At 55.9% G+C, this 12,391-nt stretch overlaps 1 protein-coding gene across 5 annotated transcripts in view; it reads left to right on the top strand.

Moving 5' to 3' along the window:
• The window catches only part of DLG3 (discs large MAGUK scaffold protein 3), a 76,738-nt gene that overhangs the window by 37,801 nt on the left and 26,546 nt on the right, over window positions 1–12,391 (top strand). For 3 of the 5 annotated variants that reach the window (XM_041396549.1, XM_041396545.1, XM_041396544.1), the window contains 3 exons: window positions 1,097–1,150; window positions 8,786–8,836; window positions 11,839–11,963. In XM_041396549.1, the coding sequence (XP_041252483.1) occupies window positions 1,097–1,150; window positions 8,786–8,836; window positions 11,839–11,963 (230 nt within the window). The remainder of the gene's footprint in view (window positions 1–1,096; window positions 1,151–8,785; window positions 8,837–11,838; window positions 11,964–12,391) is intronic. The other 2 variants (XM_041396547.1, XM_041396546.1) reach the window with 1 other exon arrangement.

Raw genomic sequence — 12,391 nt, 5'->3', positions numbered from 1 at the left:
CGGGGAGGCTCCGCGGAGCCTTCAGCAGCGGCGGCGCTGGACAGCTCCGGGGGCGGGCCCCGCACCGACCCGCCGGCCGGCCCTCTTCCTCCTCCTCCTCCTCCTCCTCCTCCTCCTCCCGTTCCGTCCCTCCGGCCGCCCTCGTCCCTGATCGCCGGCCGTTCCACCTCAGTTCGTCCGACCGTCCCTTCCCTTCCCTTCCCTTCCCTTCCCTTCCCTTCCCTTCCCTTCCCTCCCCGTCCCCGTCCCCGTCCCCGTCCCCTCCCATCTCTCCTTCGCCGCCCCATCGTTCTGGCCGTCCTGTCCTGTCCCTCCTTCGGCCGTCCCTTATCTCCAGCCGTCCCGTCCCGACCCTTCCCTGGCCTCACCCGCCCCCGGCCTGGGCGCTGCGTCCTGGCCCGTCCCTTCTCCGGCCTCCCTTCCTCCGTGCCTGCCCGGCTGCCCTGGCTGCCCTCCGCAGTGTGTGCCCTGCCATGTGCAGCGAGCCGAGGGCAGAGGCAGCCCACGAGGAGGTTCAGGGGAGCCCTTCAGGACAGGAGGATGCATGTGCTGCTGTGCAGGAGGAGCCGAGGCTGCCGAGCACAGGAGTAACGAGGATAAGGGACCAAATGCTGTCACCTCCCCCGGGGTGTGGTAGCCCTGTGCTTAGAAGAACAGCAGCTGTTGGAAGGTGCTTGAAAGCCTGGTGTGCTGGCAGTAAATTCCTCCCTCAGAAAGGCTTCTTTCCCTACTTCTCATATCTCCTAACACCTCACTAGTATGAATTTCACGTAAATTTTGGTGCTGGTAGGAGTCTGACACAAGCCTGAGAGAATTTCCAATCTTCCCTCTCTCCCTGCCAGCAGCCAAGGCCATGGGGTATTTGGGACACGCCACCTCTGAGGACAGGACTGATGCCCAGAGCCGTGCTGTGGCCCTGCTCCTGTCCCGGGGCTGTTGGACATCTGGAGGAGGGACAAAGAGAGCCCTTCCCGAATCTCTCTCTGCTGCCTGGCCTGGAGGGTCTGTGATGGCATGGCCAGGGGAGAGGCAGTGCACCACGAAGGGCTGGGTTCATCGCTCAGCTTGGTGACATCCCACTTTTGTCTCCTCACAGGCCAACCCCGCTCCCATTATCGTGAATACAGACTCGCTGGAACAAGGGCTCTCTGTAAGTCTCCCGGTTTCATTTTGCTTCCTTTGATCAAGTGCTGCATTTTCCCTGCTCAGCAATGCAGGAAAGACTTTCCCAGCTCAAGGAGGCCCTGGTAAGGCAGCAGAAGATCCTGATACCCACGCCGTGTCCCCATGGCTCATCCCACCCCAAACCTTTCTGGGGCTGGGTGACGCTGCACAGAACCGAGGTGCTGGGGACTCCAGCACAGGGAGGTACAAGGCAAAAGGCCTCAGCAGAGGAGCTGGGGATCCCAGATGGTTGTGCTCAGGGTTAATCATACAGCCATTTCCTCTGCCTCCCATGCAGGGGAGTTGAGAGGCTCTGCTGGAGCATCCTTTACCTTCCTGCACTGCCTCAGCCTCCTTTGGCAGCCCTGGCCCCTCAGGAGGGGGACAGGGCTCTCTGGGTGCTTGCTGGCATCTCCCTCACCAGTCCTCAGGGCAGTAGGGCCCACCAGGTGCTGCTCCTCTCCCACTGAAGGCTGCCAGCAGCTGAGCAGTGCTTGGTGAGTGTGTTTGCAGCCACGGTGCATTTGGCACCGTGTAGTAGTGGTGTAGTATGAGATAATCCTCCTCAGTTTGTTGCAGTCAGGGTTTGCATCCTGCTGTATCCGTCCCCAGAACACTTGTAACTCATTCCTGCGGGGCAGATGAAGGGAGCAGAATGGCCAGCATGGGTTTCTGGCCAGCAGCACTGGCTCCGTGCTTGTGGGGTGCTTCCCTTCTTTGCCTAAAGGAGCCTAGTTTAACAGCTTGCCAGGGCTGGGAGCTTTGCGTCGGGTTCACTTCTGATGCATCAAACTGCAGCTGCCTTCCACAGCAGTGGAGCAGCGCCAGGACTCAGAGCTGGGGTGGGTCCATCTTTGGAGTCAGGGTAGTGGGCCACAGGTGACTTCTGGGGGTTGAATTTCCCCTGCAGAAAACTGCAGATCTCAGCCCACAGCCTGTGGTGGGGTCAGTGCACGTCAGAGCTGCACTGGGCTGAGAAGAGCTACAGAAAAGAAGGAAAGCCTGGCTGACACCTTTCCAACCCTGGCTGTATGGTTTAATTAAGCCTGACTTAAAGCCACCTGACTCTGGGGAGGAAGGCAATGGTGCATCTCTGAGCGTGCTGGCCCTGGGTCCAGCAGCCTTGTATGAATGTGGCAGAGGGGAGCTGCTGTCCCCAAAGGTTACCGTCCCCAAACACATGGCATGGCAGAGGGGTTGTGGGTTGGAGGTTCTCTCAGTGTGCTGGGCACCCTGCAGGGCAGTGCCATGTTGCAGCTTCCTGTCTGCACTCTCCTGGCTGTTCTACGGGGAACTGGGAGAAGGGCAGTGTCTCCTGGAGAAAGGGACCACCATCATGCTGGACCAGACTGTGCTGTGAGCAGGGCAGGGCAGGGAGGCATTCCTGGATGGAAAGTCTGCTTTCACATCCATTTTCTACTCTCCCTCAGTACAAAATGTCACACCTTTGGAGGAGCATTGCCTGCTCATCCTTGCAGGCACCAGCATTGCATCCTTTGCCACACTCCATCCATGCCCGTCCCTCCTCCCTGCCTGTGAGCCCAAGGGCAATGAGAGGTGAGCCCAGGGGCCAGGGACAGGCTCTGTCACCCCAGGCAGTTCCTGAGCCCTGCAGAGGCCAGGAACCTCTGGGAGCCCTCATGCAGGGCAGCAACCACTCCCTCCACTGCAGTGCACTCCTGCCCTCCTGGCTGCTTCCCTGTGCTCCAGCTCATTAACTTCACATCCCTCCCTCTCCCTCCACCTCCATATCCCTGTGCTCCCCTTCTCCCTGCACTTTGGCTGGGTTTCAGGGGTGATCTGCACGCCAGACAGATTCCAGCATCCTGCTAGGGGTGACAGTCACTGATCCCATCCATCCAAATGCAGCAGAACATGCTGGGAGCAACTGTCCTGCAGGGGTCAGAAGGGCCACCAGGTTGTAGCTGAGCTCTGCTGGCTGTGATCTGGTGTGTGTCACCACTGGATGCCCAGAGCAGGGGAGACAGCTCAGTTTGATTCCTCAGCTCCAGCCTGGAAACCCTCTTGTCTTCTACTTCACGTTATACCAGGAAACAGGCGTTGCTCTGTCTTTTCCTTCTCTGGGTGCTGGATTCCTCAGGCTTCAGAGAAAACAACTCCCCAAAACCTCTGCAGTTTCCCAGGTCAGCAAAGGAGCCACACCGGGAGCTTGCTGCAAACACCCAAAATGCCAAATCTGTAAACATGAGGTTTTTATACAAACCCAAAATCTGAAGCCTGTTAGTACAGTATGTATTTGGAAGGGTTAAAGTCACATCTTCCAGTCTTTAATTACTTAACTATTCATTGCTTTCCTTAATGATAAACAGATGGAAGTAGTCTAGTTCCTTCCTGTTCTAGTTCCATTGATTGCATTGGACTGGCTGTTGGGCTTGATTTGGCCCTGACTGTTTATCAAGAAGTCTGTTCTGCATTTCAATGTCCCCATCCACCCACTTCCATCCCCAGGAGCATGTAGCACCAGCAGCACTCTAAGGTGGGGGCTGCAGCACTGGGATGGCTGGGGCTCAGTGTGTGGCTTGAGCAGAGCCCAGCACCCCCAGGGTGTAAAAACCCAAATAACCTGTTATAAAATGCCTGCAGTATTAAAATCATCCCTTTATGATTTTAAGGAGAGTGCTGGAGGGCATCACCCATGCTCACAGTTTCACATCTTGGTGTATTTTGCCCAGTCCATAATGGGGAGGCAGAGAATTGGAAACAGAGTTGCCATGGCAGATGAGGTCTCCACATTTTAGAGCTGCCTCTCTGAACCTAAAACAACTTCTTGCTGCTAGGTAGTTCCAAAATGAGCAGGGAAAGTCACTCCAAAGCCCTTGAGGAGTTGAAGGTTTCAGAGTCTGGGTCCTTGGAGCCTGATTTGGTGCCTCATTGCCCAGCAGTGAGGTGCAATCACCTTCAGTTGCTTAAAAGCCAGGTGTGAGGAAGGCAAGTGCTTTCCAGGCCTGATTTCAGCCAGTGAGTCCCTCACACCTTGGTCCAAGTGCTGGCTGGGGCACATCCCAGTGCCAGTTCCTCAGGCAGCGTGGCTGTGCTGTCCTCCCAGCTGTTGCTGGGGCTGTCAGGCTGCAAACCCTTCACTCTGCCCAAGCTCAGCAGTTTGGTCCCCACAGCCCTCTGGCAAAAGGCTGACCAGAAATAGGGCATTTATCACTGAGTGCACGAGGCCAGCACCGTGGGGGTTGAGACCAGGGGGTAGCTGGAAGCGAGTCAGTAGGTCTCAGTGCTGCAGCAGGACGCGGGGAGGTGAAGGGAGGCAGCTCTTGACCTATTTTCCCTGGGCCCCTGCCATGAGCAGGCAGGGAGAGCTCTCCCGTGCCAGCACTGGCGGTGCCCGTGCCAGCGGGGAGGTGCCCTGGCACGGGGCTGCTCCCCTTTCCCCGTGCTGCAGCACCTGTGGGGCATTGCCAGGTGCCATCCACACCCAGGGCTGGCTGGCACAACCAAGGGCCGCCTCTGCAGTCTTCAGACCCTCTCCATTTTCTCGATAAACTGCTGCTCCTCCAGCAGGTCCCAGTGCTCACACCCTAAGCACAGGATATGGGCAGGACCTTGCTCCAAAAGGGACTGAGTGGTGTTATCCTTCCTGCAGGGTATTTGCTCTTGCAGCCTGGTTGTCTGGGTTGCATTTGAGGAACCTGATCTTTGCCTTATGAATCTGGCCTTCTTTTTTATTTAAAAAACAAGCCAACGAGCAAAACCACAAAAAGCAGCCAACCACCCCCCAACCCGAAAAACCCACCTCAAATCCTTACTCTCCAGCAAATTCCAAGGGGTGTTCCACGTGGGCTGTGGCGGTGTTGGCCGGCAGAGCGTGCAGACAGCTTGCAGTGGCTCTGGAAGGTGTGTGCTCTTCTGTTTATCAGATGAGTGTTGCTCTGCAGCCTTCTGTTGATGAGCTAAATGCCGTCATCGGTAACTGTTTCCCTCCTGCTCAGAAGAGGAGAGGGCCAGCAAAGGCGCCTCTTCCTGAGCCCTCAGTTGGGCTTGTTGTATGGGAAGGGCCTGGAAAAAATACCCATACTCCTTCCCATGAGAAACCAGGTGATGCTTTGGATCAGGATAAGTTGGGAGCAGCTAATTGGCCCCTGACACTGCTGTCAGCTCTGCAGGTGTTACACGAGGAGAGTAGGGTGTGGTGCATCTTCCCACCCAGGCATCTTCCCTCTGGAGATGGCCCTAAACAGGAGCTGGGAAGGAGCACAGGGCACTGGCAAAGGACAGGGGGAGCTGCCTGTGGCAGAGCCAGGTCCTGGCAGCTCTGGTGGGTATCATGGGGAGGTTTTTGCCGTCAGTGAGCGACTGGTATTTGATTTTCCGACGCTGGAACGTTCGCTTTGTTGGCTTGTTCCCTTGGTTACGTGGTATATATTAAGTTCTTCATTTGACTTCCTTATACAATTAACTGGCATTCCATTGCTTGAATTTTGAAAACATAACCAGTGCTAAAACTTCCTGGTCAGGCCTGGCTGACCCCAGACACCACATAAAGCGAGCATCTACACCACTGTTTTTCCGGGAGCAGCGCAGAACACTGCTCAGCATTGGCAGCCAGGGATTTGGGGAGCAGGGGCTGTCCCAGCTCAGCTGCCTGGCAGCACTGGGGTGTGTGCCGGGGTCTGTGCTGGGCTCTCAGTGCACCCTGGGTGCCGCTGGCTCTCAGCACGGCTCACAGATTGTCACAGCTTTCTGCAGATCCCATCCCGAGGGATGTGTACGCTGTTCCTCTGCGGCCGTGGGTGTGCATATGGCTGGCTGTGTGGCAACTGTGCTGAATGCCAAAGCAGAGAGGACAATGTGTGTAGTAGCAAAGGGTGCCAGCAATCTGAGTGGCTGGAAAGCCGGGGAGAGGCAACGCTGCGCCCCACGCACGGGGATGCCAACTGCAGAGAGGGATGGGATGGGATGGGATGGGATGGGATGGGATGGGATGGGATGGGATGGGATGGGATGGGGGCTGTTCTGAGGGAGGCTCTGAGGATGGCACGGGCCAGCGAGCTGGCTGCACTCAGGATTAGTCAGTATGGGCAGATGAGAGCAGGGAAAGGCGGCCCGTGCCGGAGGGGGAACCTGTGGCAAGGGAGGCAATGCCCCTCTGCCCACAGGAGCACAGCACAAGGTGGCACTGTGGCAGAAGGTGGCACTGACCATGTGTCCCTGACCCTCTGAGGCTGGCGGGGATCCTGCTGTGGGTTAATCCCACCACTTCTGGTGCTTTTTTGCTGCAAGATCCTTCTGTAAGAGCTGGCCAAAGCCTTTCCCAATGAGCTGGAAGGATCTGAGCATCCTACTATAGGAGTATCTGATGTCCCAACCCTGAACTGTCCCCTGAAATCTTCCTGTGTCTGAGAGACACCAGCCACAGGGCACATCCAAGGAGGGACAGCACACTCAGCCTGTGTTGCCTGAAGCCTCATTCCCATTTCTTTGGCCAGCCTCATCCTTGAAGTGCAGTACAGGGTGTGGGATTGCTTTGGCATCCCAGGGCAGGGCATGAGGGTGTGAGTGCCACAAGTGGCACAGCCCTACCCCAGATCCTGTCCTGCAGCCCTGCTCCTCTGCCTCGGCCCCTGATTGTTGCCACCTAGAAAAACTCCTGTTTCCTCTTCCTGCCTATCAATGGAGCCTCACTGCTGCCTCGCTGGGTTTTCTTCTGAGGTGTCAGATGATGGCTTTAGCATAAATGATGATTGCTGTCCCCTCCATGGAATGACCCAGAACCCTGGGGGTGTGGGGCAGATAGCAAGGAGCTGGGAAAGCAGGACACAGCCAGCATGCTGGTGCCTCATGAGGAGAACTGTGTCCAAACAAAGGCGTGTCAGCTCCAGTTTGGAATACAGTGTGTACAGAAAGTGGCTCCGTGTGATCTATGAGCCATCAGTTAATGGTGGATGTAAAACCCAGATGAGGAACCCTGCATGTTATCCAGAGGCCACAGGCAGAGGCAGGACTGCACGGTGAGAGAGGTGTTTGCCTGCTGAGTGCAGGTTCCACTGCCTCTGCCTTGTCATACAGAAGTACCCATGTCCCATCCCTTCTTTCCCAGAATGACTCAAATTATGAGGTTGAATTCAATCCCCTCCAAAATAAATGTCAGTCAGCAGTGTTCCCTGGAAGCCAAAAAGGCCAGCCTTGGCCTGGAGTGCAGCGGGGACAGCATCACCTGATGGACAAGGGAGATTGTCCGGCTCTGCTCCCACTGGGGCAGCTCACCTCGAGTCCCGGGGCCACAATAAAAGGATATAAAGCTATAGAGAGCATCCAAAGGAGGATGCAAAGGTAGAGAAGGGTCTAGAGGAGACCATATGAGGAAAGGGTGAGGTGACTTGGCTTATTCAGCCTGGAGGAGAGGAGGCTGAGGACAGAGCTCACCGGTCTGCAGCTTCCCCGTGGGGGGAATCAGAGCAGCAGACGCTGATCTCTTCTCTGTGGTGCTCAGTGACAGGACCTGAGGGAAGGGCACAAAGCTGTGTCAGGGGAGGTTTGGGTTGGACATTAGGACAAGGTTTTTCACACAGAGGGTGGTGGGACACTGAACAGGCTCCCAGGGATTGGTCATGGCCCCAAGGCTGCCAGGGCTCCAGGAGCATTTGGACAACGCTCTCAGGCACATGGTGGGATGGTTGGGGGGACTGTGCAGGGCCAGGAGTTGGATTCCGTGACCTCTGAGTTCCCTTCCAACTCAGTTTTCTTTGAAACTGTTGCTGTTAAGTGTTGGATGTTTCAGTAGCCAATTGCATTGCAAATCTTGCTAAATTTTAGACCTTGGCAGCTGTTTCCGGCCTGATTCTGATGATCTGGAGTGAAACCGCTACATTTTTCCTGTGCACTGTTGATTATGTGGAGAATGGATTTTTTTTTCTTTTTTTTTTGAGTCTACATTTACCATTTTACAGCCTACAATTGCATCCCTTTTTGTTTCTATTCATTATGTTTCCAAGAGCTCTGCTTTGATACTTTGGGTATGGGAGACTTTTAAGCGTGGGGATCAGTGTGGTGTACAGCACTGAGGCAGGCTACACCATTTTTGTACAGAAGGGCATCACAATGTTTTCACCTCTTACTGTGCCCCACTCTCTCACACCTTGTTTCCTTTGCACCCAACTAATTTCGTAGAATAAATTATCCTGAATTTCCTGTTAATACAGTCACGCTACGAAAAGATTTAAAAAATATAAGCTGCTAAAGGTGTTTATTATGTTATTATGTACAGACATTTTTTTCCCTTTAAATGGACCGACCCCCTCTCTTCCCTTCCTCAAGCAGTGAATTCCTGAGGTTAATTATATGCTGCATAACAAAGGTGTTATTTCTTTTTGTGCCTTCGGTTGTGTTCCTTTTCATGGCTGGAGAAATGAGCTGGGAGAATAAAGGCTTTGCACAGAAGTGCATTAAAGTCAGTGGGCTTTGGCTCATGCCCAGAGAGAAAAGCAGCACATGGTTTAATTCCAGGGCAGGCTCAAGCAGTTGCATTTAAGGCTTTTTCAGCGGTGGTGGTGCAGCTTTTAGGTTGGATTCTTCATGTTCAGCTACCAGAGAGGAAAAACAAATTCCCCCAGGACCAGCAGAGAGTCGTAACACGCTGTCTCCCTCTCTGCAGATGAATGGCAGTGATGGGATGTTCAAGTACGAAGAGATCGTCTTGGAAAGGGTAAGTGCTCCTCGCTCACCCACCAGCAGCCTCCTCCCACTCGCCCACCCCCGGCACAGCTGGCCCCCCACGCATCCCTGCACAGCTGATGGGGAGAGCTTGGGCTCTGCTCCCCGCTCTCTGGAGGCTTTACACCTGCTGTGCCAGCCTGGCTCCCACAGGGTGGGCTTGCTGCTCCCCTCTCCCCCTGCACACCCCTCCAGAAGGGAGGGAGGTGGGCTTCTCCCGTGCCTCCCTCTCTCACACCTTCACCCCCACAAACTCATCAGTGCAGAGCACGGAGGGAGGCTCTTTGTCATTGCCTTTGTCAGAAAACAGAGGTGTGGGGAGCCCTGCTCGTGCAGACACAGGTGGGTGCACCCTACAACTGGGCACAGGGACTAAAGCCACCCTGCCACCAGGCTCCCTGTCACTCTAGGGCACACAGCCTTGGAATGCTGGAACAGGTTATTTAGTTGAAACAAACCACAACAGAGGAAGCTCCTGCTCAAGGCTTTTCTTTCTTGGCAACACAGAGGTGATGGCGTGTGCCACATCAGCCGTGGCTAGAATGAGCTCCCCCCATGTGTGGGATTTATCCAGGGGCAAGCCAGCACCACACAGGGCACCAAGGGCTTTCTGTTGCCCAGGAAGCAGCAGGGGAGGTGGGATGGAGAGGGAGTGGGAAAAGCTGGCCCAGGGTTTACTCCGAGAGCCAGGCACAGCCCTGCTGGCTGGGAATGGCTGTGGTGGGAGGCTGCCCCTCTCCCCACGGCACACCTTGCCTCCCCCTCGCTGCCGTGCTCAGCCTCGCCGCGTGGCCGGCGTTGCAGGGGAAGACGCAGCGCTCATTATTCTGTTCCTCTCTGCCTTTAGTCATCTCCCTCCTTCCCTTGGCTCTGCATCACAGAGGTGGGTGGACGGAAGGTTATCTGGGGCTGCCGCCTCACCCACCGCTTCCCCGGCGTGCCTGACGAAACCAGCCCAGAGGTTCCTTCCTTTTTGGGCTAAGTGCTTCTTGCTCCGGGCCCAAGTCACAGGCAAAAGCCTTGTCTCAGGGATTCAGAGCACCCTCTGTTCTCAGCCCATAGTGGGAACAGGGGAAGAGCTGGCAGGACCACACAGAGGCAACACTCATTGATGCCCTCATTTCAAAGCCTCAGGCAGCAATTCATTCTCCAACAGCAAGAAACCATGAGGGGATCTCACTGCTTAGCAGCCTGGGCTAGCATGGACCATACCCAGGTCCTTCCCCTTCGCCTGGTCCCTGGTGGGATCCAACAGTCCTGTGTTAATGCAGGAGAAGCACCCTGGTGCCTGCAGGTGAGGCTGTCCCCTTGCCGTGGGACCAGAATGGACCTCAGTGTACCCCAAAATCGCTGGTCAGCCACTGCTATTAATCCTTGTCTTTGATGTAAGGACAAGCATTAAATGCAGCAGCAGTTCGGGGGCAACAATAGCAGAAACACAATCTGCAGAGGGACATGGCTTTGTGTTTACCCACCACACCTGTGTCCACAGCAGGAACTGCCCTGACATCGTGGCATCAACCCTGATGTCAGCTAAGAAATCCCTTGAACTCCTTTTTGAGGTTTGTCAAAAATTAACACCACCCAGATATTTCCAGGTTTTGTAGCTAACCAAAGACCTGCCATAGACAGGCACAACTAATGTCTGGAGATCATTTTTCAATCTCACCTGCCTTGCTGCAGCCAGGCTTGGTCTCTGTGACAGTAAAGAGCTTTTTTGAGCTAGGCACAGGGTAATCAGAACCCAGTGTAGAGGAAAGAGAGCAGCCTAGACCCTTTACTGTTGAATGCCTCTCTGTCACATGCCAGCCAAATCCCAGCTGGCCAGAGAGCATCCGGGAGCGCTGCACAGTGACAGGCATTGGTGGCTCCTGGTGCTGTGTCACGAGTGTCATAAAACCAGCTCTGCCTTGCTGCAGGAGCTGATGCTGGGGCAAAATTGCTGGAGAAGTGCAAGTCCCAGCTGGCTGTTGGTGCTAAATTATCCTGGGGAGATGGAGTTCCAGTGTGGCCCTCTCAGCCACACTGAGACAAGTCCCCTGGAAGAGCAGAGCACCCCCTCATCTCCAACTGAGCACTGGGGCCATGGGCAGCCAGGAGAGCCACTTGTGTACGAGAGAGGCAGGCACAACTGTATGTGACTAAGTGTCAGCTCTTCCACATGAGGAAACAAGGCAAGAAGCCATCTGATTTTCAAGGCAGAGCAAAAAAGGCAGGAATTGTCCACTTGCATCAAGCATGGATCTGGAAGCAGTGCCTGTGAGTGTGTCACTAATGAGGATCCTGCAAGTGGGAGAGGCAGCACAGGGCCATGGCCACTCAATCCTGAGATGCTGGGGGAATGGCCTGGAGATGAGCTGTGGTCCCTGCATTCCCCGCAGGCGTAATTCGGCAGGAGAAGCTCAAGTGATGCTCCAAGCATGTCTGTGAGGAATAGGAGACACAACTGGAGAGCCCACTCCATCCTGATAGCCACCTCCAGGCAAACCTGTAAATTTTGTCATCAGCGTTGCCGGTCCCCAGCTGGGCTTTGTGCCAGGGCCACATCCCAGGGTGCAGAGGGGCAGGAGTGGGATGCTGGTGACTGGCACAATCCCCGCTGCTCTGTGCGGGCTGCGGCATCGGTGTCTCCTCCTGGGGAGCAGCCAGCAAGGGGAGGTTTTCTCCGCCAAGGACCACCTCCTCTTCCCCCAGCTCCCTGCCTGCCTTCGTCTCTCCGTGGAGACGCGGTGCCGAGGGAGGTCCTCGGCGGCTCCCACTCCCCCCTCCATCTGTTCAGTGCTCCACGCTGCTGCGCCGAGCACTCAGCTGAGGAACGCCAGCCTCTCCTCCAGCCAGCATCCCTCTGCCCCCTGAGCCAGGCACCCCGGGGTGGGATAGCTCCTGCAAGGGCTCCTGCGCCCCAGGCAGTCCCACGGCTGGGGACCCGTTTGAGGAGGGCTGGCAGCAAGCAGTTGCCCATGGGGGAAAGGCACAGCGTTTGATTTCCCGCAGGGTAACTCCGGCCTCGGCTTCAGCATAGCGGGAGGCATCGACAACCCCCATGTTCCAGATGACCCGGGTATCTTCATCACCAAGATCATCCCCGGGGGAGCAGCAGCCATGGATGGCCGTCTAGGGTGAGTACAGGGCTGGGGCAGCAGCCAGGGTGTCACCCAGGATCTCTGCATGGACCCTCTAGGCCTAACCCCTTTTCCTAATATGGTTCTTGGCCTCCATATGTCTCTTTCCCACAGCCAAATCCCCTCACGACAGGGATATCCACCATCGCTGGCCACCAGCCTCCTGTCTTTTGCCACCCATCCTCCCCTCCCTGTATCAGGCTCCTGCTCCCATTCATCCCCAGGGCAGGGATCCAGCCTTCCTTCTCATCTCCCACCTCCTTCAGGGCTGCACTACAGGGACCAGCTCTGCTCTCCCCCGCTTTGGGAGGGACCCCTTTCTCACCCCAGCAGGGCATGATCTGGCCAGCTCGATCAACTCTCATTTGTGTGGCTGGCACAGGGTGGCAGAGGGTGACCAGAGGAGGGTGGCGTGGGCTGCTCAT

Source organism: Onychostruthus taczanowskii, unplaced genomic scaffold (assembly GCF_017590055.1).
Source record: "Onychostruthus taczanowskii isolate IOZ18803 unplaced genomic scaffold, ASM1759005v1 scaffold13, whole genome shotgun sequence".
NCBI classification, from domain to species: Eukaryota; Metazoa; Chordata; class Aves; order Passeriformes; family Passeridae; genus Onychostruthus; species Onychostruthus taczanowskii.
Note: the sequence above shows the minus strand (reverse complement) of the source record. Positions and strands in the feature narration are given on the sequence as shown.